At 46.5% G+C, this 16,926-nt stretch overlaps 1 protein-coding gene across 1 annotated transcript; it reads left to right on the plus strand.

The window, feature by feature from the left end:
* The first annotated feature begins 1,983 nt into the window (after window positions 1-1,983).
* On the plus strand, window positions 1,984-3,036 carry LOC309546046 (olfactory receptor 51E1-like). Its single transcript, XM_082245524.1, has one exon. It carries the CDS (start codon window positions 2,014-2,016, stop codon window positions 2,962-2,964), a length of 951 nt encoding a protein of 316 aa, XP_082101650.1. The 5' UTR covers window positions 1,984-2,013; the 3' UTR covers window positions 2,965-3,036.
* The last annotated feature ends 13,890 nt before the right edge of the window (window positions 3,037-16,926 follow it).

The following is a 16,926-nucleotide window of genomic DNA, read 5'->3' on the forward strand; positions in this document are numbered from 1 at the left end:
TAGTTTAGTATCATCCGCAAATACTGAGATTGTACTAGATATCCCCTCCTCTAGATCATTTATGAATAAATTAAACAGGATTGGCCCCAGGACAGAACCCTGGGGGACCCCACTTTCCACACCCGCCCAATCCGAGTACTCCCCATTAATCACCACCCTCTGTACTCTCCCCTGGAGCCAGTTCTCTATCCAGGTACTCACCTTATGGTCCATACCTACCTTCCTTAGTTTGTACAGTAAGCGTTTGTGGGGAACGGTGTCAAAGGCCTTTGGGAAGTCCAGGTACACCACATCCACAGGCTTTCCTTTATCTAGGTGGCAGCTCACATCATCATAGAAGGTTAATAGATTGGTTTGGCAAGAACGATTTTTCATGAATCCATGCTGATTACTACTAATAATACCATTTTCATTACTAAAGTCTTGTATGTGGTCCCTTAACATCCACTCCAAAATCTTGCAGACTACTGATGTTAGGCTGACCGGCCTATAGTTACCCGGGATATATCTCAGCCCCTTTTTAAATATTGGTACCACGTTGGCTTTTTTCCAATCAGCAGGCACCAAACCCGTCTGTAAACTATCCTTAAAGATCAAGAATAATGGTCTGGCAATCACCTGGCTGAGCTCTTAAAGAACCCTCGGGTGCAAGCCATCCGGTCCCGGTGATTTATTTATGTTAAGTTTCTCTAGTTTAGTTCTAAGTCTATCTTCTGTTAGCCATGGCGGTATTTCCTGAGGTGTGTTGTTTAGTTCGGCCTTACAAGTTGGGTTAGTGTAGCCCCCCAATTCTTTTGTGAAGACTGAAGAGAAGAAATTATTTAACACTTCCGCCTTTTCTCTGTCCTCTGTGGCCAAAACTCCCTTATTGTCATTTATGGGGCCAATGTGTTCTGGCCTCGCTTTCTTACTGTTTATATACTTAAAGAATTTCTTGGGGTTCTTTTTACTCTCCTCCGCTATATGTCTCTCGTGTTCTATTTTAGCCGCCCTGATTTCATCTTTACATTTCTTATTGCACTCTTTGTAATGCTTAAATGCTGCCAATGACCCCTCAGTCTTGTATTTTTTGAAGGCCTTTTCTTTAGCATTAATATGCATTTTTATGTTGGAGTTTAGCCACCCAGGGTTTAGTTTTGCTCTTTTAAATTTATTTCCCTTTGGAATACACTGGCCAATCCCCTTGTTTAGTATGCTTTTGTAGCACTCCCATTTTTCCTTCGTGTTCTTTGTTCCCAGGGTTCTATCCCATTTGATATTTTCTAGCAGAGAGCGCAGTTTTGGGAAATTGGCTCTTTTGAAATTCAGTGTCCTTATATTACCCTTGTGTTTCCTATTACTATGAATAATACTGAAACTAATTGACCTATGGTCACTGTTTCCTAAGTTGTCCCGTATTTCTATATCCGTGAGCAGGTCTGTATTGTTGGTAATCAGTAGGTCAAGTACCGCATTGTTTCTTGTCGGTGCATTCACCATCTGACCCATGAAATTGTCCTGCAAAACATTTAGGAACTGCCTAGCCTTGGCTGAAACGTGGTTCCTTCTGCCCAGTCTATATCTGGATAATTAAAGTCCCCCATTATAATGACATTTCCCATCCTTCTGCCAATCCTATTTGTAATGATGGGTGGGTCTTGAATGCTGCATAGAACAGCTAAACATCAATCCATGGTGCTGTTCTGTGCAGAATGTTCATTCCTGTGAGCCTTAGGGGTTTGCTGTTTCCCCAGGGGGTTTTCCATGAGGTCCTGTAGTCACAGGAAGTGGGTAGATGATGCTGATCAATAAAGAAGAAGACAAGTGCTGGACCTTGGAGAAGGGTGGGGGGCATTTCCAGAAACGAGGTGAGTGATACAGCTATGTCTTTGTGGTCATTACAATATCTTTGATTCCAAGTCAAACATATACTCGAAGAAGATAGTGGTAAGGTCATAAATGTCCTATCATGTGTCTAATGTGTTCCACTCCTGTTACAGGACAAGATGCAGCTTTGGTGACTGTCTACAAGACATGGAAGAGGACAACAACACGTCATGCAACAATGTCACTGAATTCACTCTCAGCGGGATACCGAACTTGGATAACTATAATTTCTGGCTTGGTTTTCTCGTTGCAGTAATGTATATCATGGCTGTCGTGGGGAATTCAACTATTCTCTATATCATAAAGGTGGACCAGGAGCTTCATGAACCCATGTACGTCTTCCTCTTCCTGCTATCAGTTGTGGAAATCTTAATAGCCACCACAGTGATGCCTCAGATGTTGGGGATCTTCTGGTTTAACCGGCGGGAGATCACCTTCGACATGTGTCTGACTCAGATGTTCTTCATCCATTTCCTATCCGCCCTGGATTCTGGGATACTGGTGGCCATGGCTGTAGACCGATATGTGGCCATTTGTCACCCACTTCGATATACTTCCATCTTAACTAACCGAAACATTGCAAAGATCTCCTTGGTCATAATAATAAGAGCGGTAGCGGGGATGACTCCTCTTCCACTGCTTATTAAAAGGCTTCCTTCGTTTAAGAGAAATTTACTGATGCATTCTTACTGCCTCCACCAAGAAGTCATGAAGTTGTCCTGCGGTGACATAGAGGTCAACGTCGTCTACGGCCTGTTTATCATCCTGTATACCATGGGCATCGACTCCTTGTTCATCTCCATCTCGTACCTGCTGATCGTAAAGACTGCGGTGTGTCTGTTGGCCGAGGCCAGTCTGAAGGCCATCAGTACTTGTGCCGCCCACATATGTGCCGTCCTCGTCTACTACATTCCCCTCATTGGCATTTCTGTGGTGCACCGGTATCCAAATGCCTCGGCCCCGTACATTTACATCCTTTTTGGGAACGTTTACCTCCTACTACCCCCCGTGATTAACCCCTTAGTTTATGGCATTAAAACCAAGCAGATTCGAAACAGGCTTAGTAAGTTGGTCAGTAAATTAATAAAGTCGGAGTAAAACTTGGTAAGGTTTAGGACTCATGATAAGCAAATAGCAATACCAGGAACATTGGATAACACCTTTCCTGAAATGAAGGACAATCAGAGGTCTAATTCTAAAGGTTTTCACCACCTAATTTTATCGATAGAGGAAGGGTTAGACCAGTGATTCCGAATCTTGGCACTCCAGATGTTTTGGAACTACATTTCCCATGATACTCATGCAGTCTGCAGTGTAGTTGAGCATCATGGGAAATGTAGTTCCAAAACATCTGGGGTGCCAAGGTTCGCCATCACTGGGTTAGACCCTCTACTGAGATTCAATTGGCTCTCAAAACCAGTTAAAAGCTGCTTTTCTGTTTTATAGTGGAACTGAATTCAAACAACATCAACTACTTGTATTCCTTATGCTGCTATTAGTAAATGGATAGGAAGGGAGATAATACACGGCCCGGCCAAAAAAGAAGTCGCCACCACGCAAGTAACTAAACTAAGCATGCAGTGACTCTCCTATTGGATATTACTGCGTGTGCCCAAAGAATGAGGTCAGCTGACCACCTGAATATACAGAATGAGGTCAGCTGACCACCTGAATATACGGAATGAGGTCGGCTGACTCCCTGAATATACGGAATGAGGTCAGCTGACTCCCTGAATATATGGAATGAGGTCAGCTGACTCCCTGAATATACGGAATGAGGTCGGCTGACCACCTGAATATACAAAATGAGGTCAGCTGACTCCCTGAATATATGGAACGATCAGATTATTCCATCAATGGATTTTTTTCTTCCCTGATGGCACGGGGATATTCCAAGATGACAATGCCAGGATTCATGGGGCTCAAATTGTGAAATTGTGGTTCAGGGAGGATGAGACATCATTGTCACACATGGATTGGCCACCACAGAGTCCAGACCTTACCCCCATTGAGAATCTTTGGGATGTGGTGGAGAAGGCTTTGCGCAGTGCTCCGACTCTCCCATCATCAATACAAGATCTTGGTGAAAAATAAATACAACACTGGAGGGAAATAAATCTTGTGACATTGCAGAAGCTTAAAGCTTATCCAAACAATGCCACAGCGATTGCGTGCCGTAATCAAAGCCAACCACATATAGAGTGTGTGACCTTTTTTTCGGTGCGACTTTGTTTTTGGCCGGGCAGACTTGTTTTAATCTATTTTTTACATTTCTTCAGTGGCTTCCTGGTTTCCAGTCTAGGCCACAATGATGTCATACATCCCATTGGAGGAGGGGCTTTCTCAGCTAAGCATGTAAGGAGGACCCGGGCTGCCTCGTCCGTGGCCATAGCGAGCGGCTGGGTCACCTTACAAATAGTACCGACTTCCAGGGCAACAGTTCTTCTTAGCCCAGATTTTACTCCTCTGGGCCAGAGACCGAACCCCCCCCCCCCCCTCCTGAATCTGCCTGTTCAACCCCCTCACTCTCAGGGACTCAACAGCCCGACTTCCACAGGCAATGTGCATGGCTGTCTTTATTAATGATTGGACCCTGGGGAAACATTTTCTTGCCTCCCCCAAGCAATTTTGGTCTCTACCCCAACATCCCAAAATTACACAGGACCCCCTCCCCCATACTACTACCCCCCATCCTTACACAGGATCCCCTTCCTCACACTACCCCCATCATTACACAGGAACCCCCCCCCATACTACCCTGATCATCACACAAGATCCCCTTCCTCACACTACCCCCATCATTACACAGGACCCCCCCCCCATACTACCCCCATCCTTACACAGGATCTCCTTCCTCACACTACCCCCATCATTACACAGGACCCCCCCCCCCATACTACCCCCATCCTTACACAGGATCCCCTTCCTCACACTACCCCCATCATTACACAGGACCCCCCCCCATACTACCCCCATCCTTACACAGGATCTCCTTCCTCACACTACCCCCATCATTACACAGGACCCCCCCCCCATACTACCCCCATCCTTACACAGGATCTCCTTCCTCACACTACCCCCATCATTACACAGGACCCCCCCATACTACTACCATTATTACAAAGGACCCCCATACTGTCCCCATCCTTACACAGGATCCAGACCCTCACACTACCCCCATCATTACACAGGACCCCCCTCCCATACTACCCCCATCCTTACACAAGATCCCCCTTCTCACACTACCCCATCATTTCACAGGACCCCCTCCCCATACTACCACCATAATTACACAGGACCTTCCCCCCCCCATATTCCTCATCATTACACATGACTCCCTCCCATATACTATCCCCATCATTACACAGGACCCCCCCATATTACCCCCATCATTACACAGGACCCCCCCTCCCTTATACTATCCCGATAGTTACACAGGACCCCCTCCCCCATATTATCCCCATCATTACACAGGATCCCCCCATACTACCCCTATCGTTACACACGATTCCCCCCATACTACTCCTATCATTACACAGGATCTCTCTCCCCCATTCTACCCCCATTACTACACAGGACCCCCCTTACTATTCCCATTACACAGGAGCCTTCCTCCCCCATACTACCCCCATCATTACATAGGACCCCCCAATACTATCCCTATCATTACACAGGACCCCCCTTCTCCTTAATTACACAGGACCCCTCCCCCATACTACCCCTATCATTACACAGGACCCCCCTTCTCCATAATTACACAAGACCCCTCCCCCATATTACCCCCATCATTACAAGGGACCCCCCCCCCATACTACTATTACTACCATACTAAGGGGTTAATCCCTGCTCAACTGGAAGATGCTCGCTCCTCGCCTAAACAAGCATGGTTCACCAAAACACTCCCAGCTATTATCTTCATCCTTTTTGTGATGAAGGAGGGAACCAAGAGGCAGGCAAAGTCCCAGCTGTCTCACCTCAGAAGTACTGTGGTGTGGCCCCACCTTCCCCTAAGGATCCAGAGAGGGAATCCCCCATGACACCCTGCTCTCCCCCAGGACCCCCCCAGGAGGAGGGAAGAGCAGGAGCACAGCAGTCTGTTTGCTCTCTATTGCTCTCTCTTCCTGGGGCCGCCCTACCTCCCCTCCTCCCCCTCCTATATAGAAGCTCCCAACCTTCTCCCAGAGGGAGGAGGAGCCATTAAAGGGGGTCTGCTCTGCCCTGCTTACAAGCACATCCTCCTGCCTGCATTACTGAGCTAAGGGCAGATGGAATCTAGGAAGAAAATGCTACATGAATCATCTGCCCTTACTCAAAATGGCCGTGGCTAGAGATGCTAGGGGTGTTTTTCATAGTGATTTCTTAACCAAATAAAGCATGGAGACATGGATGGATGGGGAGCATGTGTTGAATATTAAAAATGAATCAAAAAACATTTTCAGGTTGTGGTTTTCAGATACAGTTTAGTTCCTCTTTAAGAAGCCACTTTATTTGAGACTGGATGAAGTGGGAACCTCAATAGCCCCCGAAACACGTTTGTCAATTTGTTATCTTTGGACTTCTGTGATGAAATAAACAGATTTGTACTTTTGGTGTGACTCAGCTATCTTTGCACCTTCTGTTGTTCACTTTGTGTTACAGAGCTGCCTAACCAGAGTCATTGTTCTCCACCGTACGGACGTATCTTCACCCCAAGGAACCAAATCCATTTCAGATCCATTACCTTCACACTGACACCTAGAGAAGTTTTTGTAGCTGTCTGTGTCCCTGCTGGGGAGATTCACCCTCTATATTCCTCCTTGTCAACAGAAAGTAAAGGGAAATCCAACACTTTGGAGTTGTCAGCAAAGCAAGGGGTAAAAGGAAAACTCCCAATGGGGACAATTGTTTCGGTAACGGCTGTCTAATAGAATGAGCGTTAGTTAAGACACCTTGAGAAGTTTTGTAGCTGTCTATCTACCCCCATCATTACACAAGACCCCCTTTCCCATACTGCCTTCATCATTACACTGGACCCCCTCCCCTTCTCCACAGACCTCTGCATTGTTGTCCTCCCCCCGAGTGGCCTTGAAAGAGACCAGGGGATGTAAGGCGGACACCAAGCACAACCCACCAAACTCTTCGGCGAAGAAGTTCTTCAGTGGATGTCAGGCGATCAGGTGAGATAATGATGTCACCATTATCTCATCTGTCAATGGTTGCTAAGGACGCAGAGGGTGCTTGTAGTTATTACGTCCATACTAACCGCTGACATCACTTGGCTCCTTCAATTACAAGGCCACGAAAAGAAAATGGGCGGTGAATGGAGTAGGTTACATCACTGCCTAAATATGACCACATGGCCATATTTGGCCAATGATGTCACCATTATCTCATCTGTCAGTGGTTGCTAAGGAAGCAGAGGGTGCTTGTAGTTATTACGTCCATACTAACTGCTGACATCACTTGGCTCCTTCAATTACAAGGCGACGAAAAGAAAATGGGCGGTGGATGGAGTAGGTTACATCACTGCCTAAATATGACCACATGGCCATATTTGACCAATGCTATCACCATTATCTCATCTGTCAATGGTTGCTAAGGAAGCAGAGGGTGCTTGTAGCTATTGAGTCCATACTAACCGTAAAATAAAAAGAAAAACGTCAGCGCCTAATCCACGCCTACCCCCCATCATTACACAAGACCCCCTTTCCCATACTGCCCTCATCATTACACAGGACCCCCTCCCCTTCTCCACAGACCTCTGCATTGTTGTCCTCCCCCGAGTGGCCTTGATAGAGACCAGGGGATGTAAGGCGAACACCAAGCACAACCCACCAAACTCTTCGCTGAAGAAGTTCTTCAGTGGATGTCAGGCGATCAGGTGAGATAATGATGTCACCATTATCTCATTTGTCAATGGTTGCTAAGGACGCATAGGGTGCTTGTAGCTATTGTGTCCATACTAACCGATGACATCACTTGGCTCCTTCAATTACAAGGCCACGAAAAGAAAATGGGCGATGAATGGAGTAGGTTACATCACTGCCTAAATATGACCTGTAACGTAAATGTCGTATATGGAATAGCTTTGCATTAGCGAAATATGAAATATGAAGTGATCTGTAGAAATACGTAGTGAATTGTAGATGTAGTGTCATTTTGAGTTAATTGATTTAGTATCAGTTACACACCCATGTCCTGTTAGTAGCATTTGAAAGGACACAGCTGGTCTCTGGGATAGAGTTGACACCTACATGCCAATGAAGTCCCCCATGCCAGTAAACAAGAGAATTGCAATACTATTTCTTTTGTTCTCTACAAAGATTGTAAATAAATTCAATTTTCATTTTTTATTTTATTTTATATCTTTATTTCTTTTTGTATTAAGTTACTTGCCCATAAAGTCCCATCACTTTGGCGTGAGACACCAAAAAACCCCCTTGCAACAAGAAAATTGTCACCTTCCAGAGGCTTCAGAGTAGACTGCTAGTCATTTTGGCTGCAGAAATCCGCAGGAGGGTGACAATAGGTTCCGAACCGTCTGTGAGCGGTTGCTGCTGTTATCAGATCAAAGGAATGTATTTTATCTCTCATAAAAGTTAAAATATTAGTGGTAGAGAGATGAAAATAATTCCTTCTTGTGGCTCACTTATGGGGCTACGAGTACATATGAATTTGTGTCTGTGGCATGGGTGGGGTCCTGGAGAATTGCACAAAACCGTTGTATGGTGCCTGATTGTGGCAGGCAAGCAGTGTTTGATACTGTCGGAATCGGACCGATGCGCTGGTGTCAGAACTCCTATCCCTGGCCCAGCGGTCAGCGCCATTCTGGGCCAATTCGGCTCTGGTCAGTTCAGAACACAGGACTTTGGGTGGGCTGAGATGAAGCAACCCCTTGTGGCTGATTGGGTAAGGGCTAAAGCCCAGCCCACATCAATATTCCAATAAATTGGGAAAGCTGAGATTTGCACATGGTTCTTCCTTGAAGCCAGTTCTGAACTGAGGAGTTCCCGCACAATTTCCGGTATGCTTCTGCCAACGAGATAACCTTAGGTAAAGTTTATTTCTGTGTTATTCCCTTTGTATTTTCATAGCAAATTACCAATTGTGTGTCTTTTTATCTTTTGTATTTTTTGTAACTGCTTTTGTTTTGTATATATTTTTTATGCACTGCCCACTTTTCGGGATATTAAATTGTAAAATTAATAAGTGACTTCTGTGTACTAAGCTAGGACTCATACCTCTAGAGAGATTTTGTTTGCATTTTAGCGCCTAAATTATCGGTCTACGCTACATGCCAATCTGTATGCAATTGCACTGTGCGTTGGCAGATTGCATGCAGATTGTACATCAGACGGAGATCTGCGTGTGTGTGGTGTCCCAGCAGACCAGTTTGCGGACAAACTGTTGGGTGGTGGCAGGCTATCGTTTTTGGTGTGTGGGGACAGTGGGAAGAGTGATTAGCACAGGGGTTCTGGCTTGTAGGATAGCTGGAGGAATCCTAGTAGTGTGTGGTAATTGCTAGACTGCTCCAGTCCCCAACCCTTAGAGTGCACCAGATTGTATGTAAGATTTGTATCTGCCTGTGTGTGGTCAGCCAGCTGGATTGGAGTGGAGTCTCCCTCTAGTGGTGACCGAAGGCAGTGCAGGCTGTGAAAGTATTGCAGCCAATCTAATTACTTAGTAGGAAGTTTCTTTTTTTCTTTAATCTGTTATCCCTTATACTTCCCCAAGTCACGATTCACCGTGTCTCGGTTAGCTAGTCGCCGTGGGTGTGGTCGAATCGTGACATGACCACATGGCCGTATTTGGCCAATGATGTCACCATTATCTCATCTGTCAATGGTTGCTAAGGACGCAGAGGGTGCTTGTAGCTATCAGATCTATACTAACCGCTGACATCACTTGGCTCCTTCAATTACAAGGCCATGAAAAGAAAATGGGCGGTGAATGGAGTAGGTTACATCACTGCCTAAATATGACCACATGGCCATATTTGACCAATGATATCACCATTATCTCATCTGTCAATGGTTGCTAAGGAAGCAGAGGGTGCTTGTAGCTATTGAGTCCATACTAACCGTAAAATAAAAATAAAAATGTCAGTGCCTAATCCACGCCTACCCCAATCATTACACAAGACCCCCTTTCCCATACTGCCCTCATCATTACACAGGACCCCCTCCCCTTCTCCACAGACCTCTGCATTGTTGTCCTCTCCCCAGGTGGTCTCACCTTGATAGAGACCAGGGGATGTCAGGCGAACACCAGGCACACCCCACCAAACTCTTCAGGGAAGAAGTTCTTAAGTGGATGTCAGGCGATCAGGTGAGATAATGATGTCACCATTATCTCATCTGTCAATGGTTGCTAAGGAAGCAGAGGGTGCCTGTAGTTATTACATCCATACTAATTGCTGACATCACTTGGCTCCTTCACTTACAAGGCCACAAAAAGAAAATGGGTAGTGAATGTAGTAGGTTACATCACTGCCTAAATATGACCACATGGAACTTTGTGGTTCTACCCTTCCATGTACCCCTTGTTTTTGTACCTGCATCCAGTCTTTTTCCTTGTTCTCCAAAGCTGAACAAAAACTTTAATATAAAAACATTCCTCAACAGTCGCAAAATACATAAATCCGCCTTGTGTGCATCAAATGCCTGTGCAAACCCAGGTATTGCTTTATAAAAGCAGCAGTGACATCATCACTGTGCCTGTGTGGAAAGCACAATTGTGGGAGGGGCCCAGCAGGCAGAAAATTACAACAAAGGGCAGAGAAAAGACTGGTCACCCTGCACAAGGAGAGGGATCAAAGCAGTGGGTGGGGCCCATCCGACTCCACCCACTACAAAAACAACAGGAGAGGGCAGAGACAGGAACAGTCATCCTGTAAAAAAGAGTGGGCAGAGCTGTGGGAGGGGCCATGTTTGCAGGAATCTACAGGGGGGTTGGTGACAAGACCAGTCTTCCTGCACAAGGAGAGAGAGAGCAGAGCAGTGAGAGGGAGGGGGTCCAACAGGCTCCACCCACTACAGAAAACTACAGGAGTGGGCGGAGACAATATCAGTCACCCTCCACAAGGAGAGAGAGCAGAGCTGTGGGAGGGGCCCAGCAAGCTCCACCCACTACAGAAAACTACAGGAGGGGGTGGAGACAAGACCAGTCCTCCTGCACAAGAAAAGCAAGCACAGCTGTGGTAGGGGCCAAGCAGGCAAAAAAATACAAGAGGGAATGGAGAAAAGACTGGTCACCCTGCACAAGGAGAGAGAACAGAGCTGTGGGAGGGACCCATCAGGCTCCACCCACTACAAAACCTACAGAAGAGGGCAGAGACAGGAACACTTATCCTGTAAAAAAAGAGTGACCATAGCTGTGGGAGGGGCCCCTCCCATGGAGGGGCCCCTCCCATGTTTGCAGAAATCTACAGGGGGGTTGGAGGCAAGACCAGTCCTCCCGCAAAGAGGGAGAGCGGAGCTGTAGGAGGGGCACAGCAGACTCCACCTACTAAAGAAAACTACAGGAGGGGCGGAGACAAGATCAGTCATCCTGCACAAGGAGAGAGAGCAGAGCTGTGGGAGGGGGTCCAACAGGCTCCACCCATTACAGAAAACTACAGGAGGGGGGCGGAGACAAAGCCAGTCACCCTGCACAAAGATAGGTAGCAGAGCTGTAGGAGGGACCCAGCAGGCTCCACCCACTACAGGAAACTACAGGAGGGGCGGAGACAAGATCAGTCACCCTCCACAAGGAGAGAGAGTTGAGCTGTGGGGGGTGGGAAACAGGCCAATCACAGCACAATGTCCTGTCAGAGTCATGATTGGACAAAGGCAGGGTGCCTTTAGCCAATCATTTCTCAGGGGCTAAGTCCACGCTCCACACTATATAAGGCTGCTGGTTACATTGCTGCCGTGTATAGTGTGTTAGAGGACGAGATAGGAGTGTGATCAGGCAGGTAGATAGTGGATTGTGCATTTTATATATGAATAAATCAGCCAGTGCAGTATATATATATCAGCTAGTGCAGTATACCGTATCTGAAAAAAGTAAGTACACCCCTCCCATGTGACAACACTGAGGAAATGAGACTTTGCTACAATGTAAAGTAGTGAGTGTACAGCTTGTATAACAGTGTAAATTTACTGTCCCCTCAAAATAACTCAACACACAGCCATTAATGTCTAAACCGCTGGCAACAAAAGTCAGTACACCCCTAAGTGAAAATGTCCAAATTGAGCCCAAAGTGTCAATATTTTGTGTGGCCACCATTATTTTCCAGCACTGCCTTAACCCTCTTGGGCATGGAGTTCATCAGAGCTTCACAGGTTGTCACTGGAGTCCTCTTCCCCTCCTCCATGATGACATCACAGAGCTGGTGGATGTTAGAGACCTTCCCCTCCTCCACCTTCTGTTTGAGGATCCCCACAGATGCTCAATAGGGTTTAGGTCTGGAGACATGCTTGGCCAGTCCATCACCTTTACCCTCAGCTTCTTTAGCAAGGCAGTGGTCATCTTGGAGGTGTTTGGGGTCGTTATGTTGGAATACTGCCCTGCCCCCCAGTCTCTGAAGGGAGGGGATCATGCTCTGCTTCAGTATGTCACAGTACATGTTGGCATTCATGGTTCCCTCAATGATCTGTAGCTCCCCAGTGCCGGCAGCACTCATGCAGCCCCAGACCATGACACTCCCACCACCATGCCTGACTGTAGGAAGACACACTTGTCTTTGTACTCCTCACCTGGTTGCCCCCACACACGCCTGACACCATCTGACACCAAATAAGTTTATCTTGGTCTCATCAGAGCACAGGAGATGGTTCCAGTAATCCATGGCCTTAGTCTGCTTGTCTTCAGCAAACTGTTTGCAGCTTTCTTGTCCATCATCTTTAGAAGAGGCTTCCTTCTGGGATGACAGCCATGTAGACCAATTTGATGCAGTGTGCGGCGTATGGTCTGAGCACTGACAGGCTGACCCCTCCCCCACCCCATCAACCTCTGCAGCAATGCTGGCAGCACTCATACGTCTATTTCCCAAAGACAACCTCTGGATATGACGCTGAGCACGGCACTCAACTTCTTTGGTGGACCATGGTGAGGCCTGTTCTGAGTGGAACCTGTCCTGTTAAACCACTGTATGGTCTTGACCACCGTGCTGCAGCTCAGTTTCCGGGTCTTGGCAATCTTCTTATAGCCTAGGCCATCTTTATGTAGAGCAACAATTCTTTTTTTCAGATCCTCAGAGAGTTCTTTGCCATGAGGTGCCATGTTGAACTTCCAGTTAACAGTATGAGAGAGTGAGAGCGATAACACCAAATTTAACACACCTGCTCCCCATTCACATCTGAGACCTTGTAACACTAACGAGTCACATGACACTGGGGAGGGAAAATGGCTAATTGGGCCCAATTTGGACATTTTCACTTAGGGGTGTACTGACTTTTGTTGCCAGCGGTTTAGACATTAATGGCTGTGTGTTGAGTTATTTTGAGGGGACAGTAAATTTACACTGTTATACAAGCTGTACACTCACTACTTTACATTGTAGCAAAGTCTCATTTCTTCAGTGTTGTCACATGAAAAGATAGAATGTAACAGATTGGATTTGCTAGGGGTCCGGCATCCCTTGAAGACTGCCTATGCTGCCTATCCTCTTCCTCAATATTGATTATATTATTATATTATATTAGCTTCCAACAATGTTTTTGGTTCAGGGCACCACCAACCTGTATGAAAAGTACATGCAATTTTAATTTTGGATCAAATTTTTTACAGCAGGGCTCGTTCCTGCGCCCTGCCCTTTTTTTTTTTTTTATAATTTTGGCGTACCAGATCCAAATCTATACCAGACCTGAAGGGACTGGGGGGGAACCCCACGCCATTTTTTTTATTTTTTTTATCTGTATTGCTGGAAGCCGACAATACATTACAGCCGCGAGCAAGTTTAAATGACATTTTTTCCTTTAGAAATGTCAGTATTGCTGCAGCAGGCTCCATACATCGTACAGATACCCCACTTTACAGGCACATTAAGGGGACCCCTCAGGCACAATATCAAAATACATTTTTCATTTTTATTCTTTTACTTTAGGCATCATTAAAAATCACTGCTTCTTTTTTTTTTGCATTGGTACATATCCCCCAGGTCAGTACCCGGACCCCCATACACTTTTTTTTTGGGCAATAACTTGCATTTAAGCCTTTATGAGGACTTTTGATTTTTCAGGTTGGAGTCCCATAGACCTAAATGGAGTTCAAATGTTCGCTAGAACTTTTCCCCCGTTTGCGGTGTTCTGGTGCAAACCGAACAGGGGGGGTGTTCGGTCCATCCCTACTGTTGAGTATAATTCATTCATTAGACACAATTCTAAGAGACGGGAGAGGTTTCTCTGGTGTGGATTGTAGAGTCTGTGGGGACAGCTGAAGTCTCAGAGAATTTCCGACCTTCATAATGAAGACTCCTGATCTCCCCACAGGGACATCATTCACACCAGTCCTCCGGGATCCCAACATTCCCTATAAATGATCCATCACCAAGGAGAACCCAGACCTGCCAGAGACAGACAGAGGAGAGACTGCACTGAGATACCTGACACAGGTGAGAGAGGATAACTTACACAGGTGAGAGGAGATAACTGACACAGGTGAGAGGAGATAACTGACACAGGTGAGAGGAGATAACTGACACAGGTGAAAGAGGATAACTGACACAGGTAAGAGGAGATAACTGACACAGGTGAGGGGAGATAATTGACACAGGTAAGAGGAGATAATTGACACAGATGAGGGGAGATAACTGACACAGGTGAGGGGAGATAACTGACACAGGTGAGGGGAGATAACTGACACAGGTGAGAGGAGCTAATTGACACAGGTGAGAGGAGATAATTGACACAGGTGAGGGGAGATAACTGACACAGGTGAGGGGAGATAACTGACACAGGTAAGAGGAGATAATTGACACAGGTGAGGGAAGATAACTGACACAGGTGAGAGGAGATAATTGACACAGGTAAGAGGAGATAATTGACACAGGTGAGGGGAGATATCTGACACAGGTGAGGGGAGATAACTGACACAGGTAAGAGGAGATAATTGACACAGGTGAGGGGAGATAACTGACACAGGTGAGGGGAGATAACTGACACAGGTGAGGGAAGATAACTGACACAGGTGAGAGGAGATAACTGACACAGGTAAGAGGAGATAACTGACACAGGTGAGAGGAGATAACTGACACAAGTAAAAGGAGATAACTGACACAGGTGAGGGAAGATAACTGACACAGGTGAGAGGAGATAACTGACACAGGTGAGGGGAGATAACTGACACAGGTGAGAGGAGATACCTGACACAGGTGAGAGGAGATACCTGATACAGGTGAGGGAAGATAACTGACACAGGTGAGAGGAGATAACTGACACAGGTGAGGGGAGATAACTGACACAGGTGAGGGGAGATAACTGACACAGGTGAGGGGAGATACCTGACACAGGTGAGAGAAGATAACTGACACAGGTGAGAGGAGATAACTGACACAGGTGAGGGGAGATAACTGACACGTGTGAGGGGAGATAACTGACACAGGTAAGAGGAGATAACTGACACAGGTTAGAGGAGATAACTGACACAGGTGAAGGGAGATAACCGACACAGGTGAGAGGAGATAATTGAAACAGGTGAGAGGAGATAACTGACACAGCTCAGGGGAGATAACTGACACAGGTGAGAGGAGATAACTGACACAGGTGAGAGGAGATAACTGACACAGGTGAGGGGAGATAAATAAAACAGGTGAGAGGAGATAACTGACACAGGTGAGAGAAGATAACTGACACAGGTGAGGGGAGATAATTGACACAGTTGAGGGGAGATAACTGACACAGGTGAGAGGAGATAACTGACACAGGTGAGAGGAGATAACTGACACAGGTGAGGGGGATAACTGACACAGGTGAGAGGGGATAACTGACACAGGTGAGGGGGAGATAACTGACACAGGTGAGGGGGAGATAACTGACACAGGTGAGAGAAGATAACTGACACAGGTGAGAGGAGATAACTGACACAGGTGAGAGGAGATAACTGACACAGGTAAGATGAGATAATTGACACAGGTGAGGGGAGATAACTGACACAGGTGAGAGGAGATAACTGACACAGGTGAGATGGGATAACTGACACAGGTGAGGGGAGATAAGTGAAACAGGTGAGAGGAGATAACTGACACAGGTGAGGGGAGATAACTGACACAGGTGAGAGGGGATAACTGACACCGGTGAGAGGAGATAACTGACACAGGTGAGAGGGGATACCTGATACAGGTGAGGGGAGATAACTGACATAGGTGAGGGGAGATAACTGACATAGGTGAGAGGAGATAACTGACACAGGTGAGAGGAGATAACTGACACAGGTGAGAGAAGATAACTGACACAGGTGAGAGGCGATAACTGACACAGGTGAGAGGAGATAACTGACACAGGTAAGAGGAGATAACTGACACAGGTGAGAGGAGATAACTGACACAGTTGAGGGGAGATAACTGACACAGGTGAGAGGAGATAACTGACACAGGTGAGAGGAGATAACTGACACAGGTGAGGGGGATAACTGACACAGGTGAGAGGGGATAACTGACACAGGTGAGGGGGAGATAACTGACACAGGTGAGGGGGAGATAACTGACACAGGTGAGGGGGAGATAACTGACACAGGTGAGAGAAGATAACTGACACAGGTGAGAGGAGATAACTGACACAGGTTAGAGGAGATAACTGACACAGGTGAAGGGAGATAACCGACACAGGTGAGAGGAGATAATTGAAACAGGTGAGAGGAGATAACTGACACAGCTGAGAGAAGATAACTGACACAGGTGAGAGGAGATAACTGACACAGGTGAGAGGAGATAACTGACACAGGTGAGGGGAGATAAATAAAACAGGTGAGAGGAGATAACTGACACAGGTGAGAGAAGATAACTGACACAGGTGAGGGGAGATAATTGACACAGTTGAGGGGAGATAACTGACACAGGTGAGAGGAGATAACTGACACAGGTGAGAGGAGATAACTGACACA

This window comes from Pelophylax lessonae (genome assembly GCF_965119305.1).
Source record: "Pelophylax lessonae genome assembly, chromosome: 2".
NCBI lineage: Eukaryota > Metazoa > Chordata > Amphibia > Anura > Ranidae > Pelophylax > Pelophylax lessonae.

Coding starts and splice junctions, on each gene's coding strand:
- LOC309546046 (XM_082245524.1), top strand. CDS start 2,014: ATGGAAGAGGACAACAACACGTCATGCAACAATGTCACTGAATTCACT.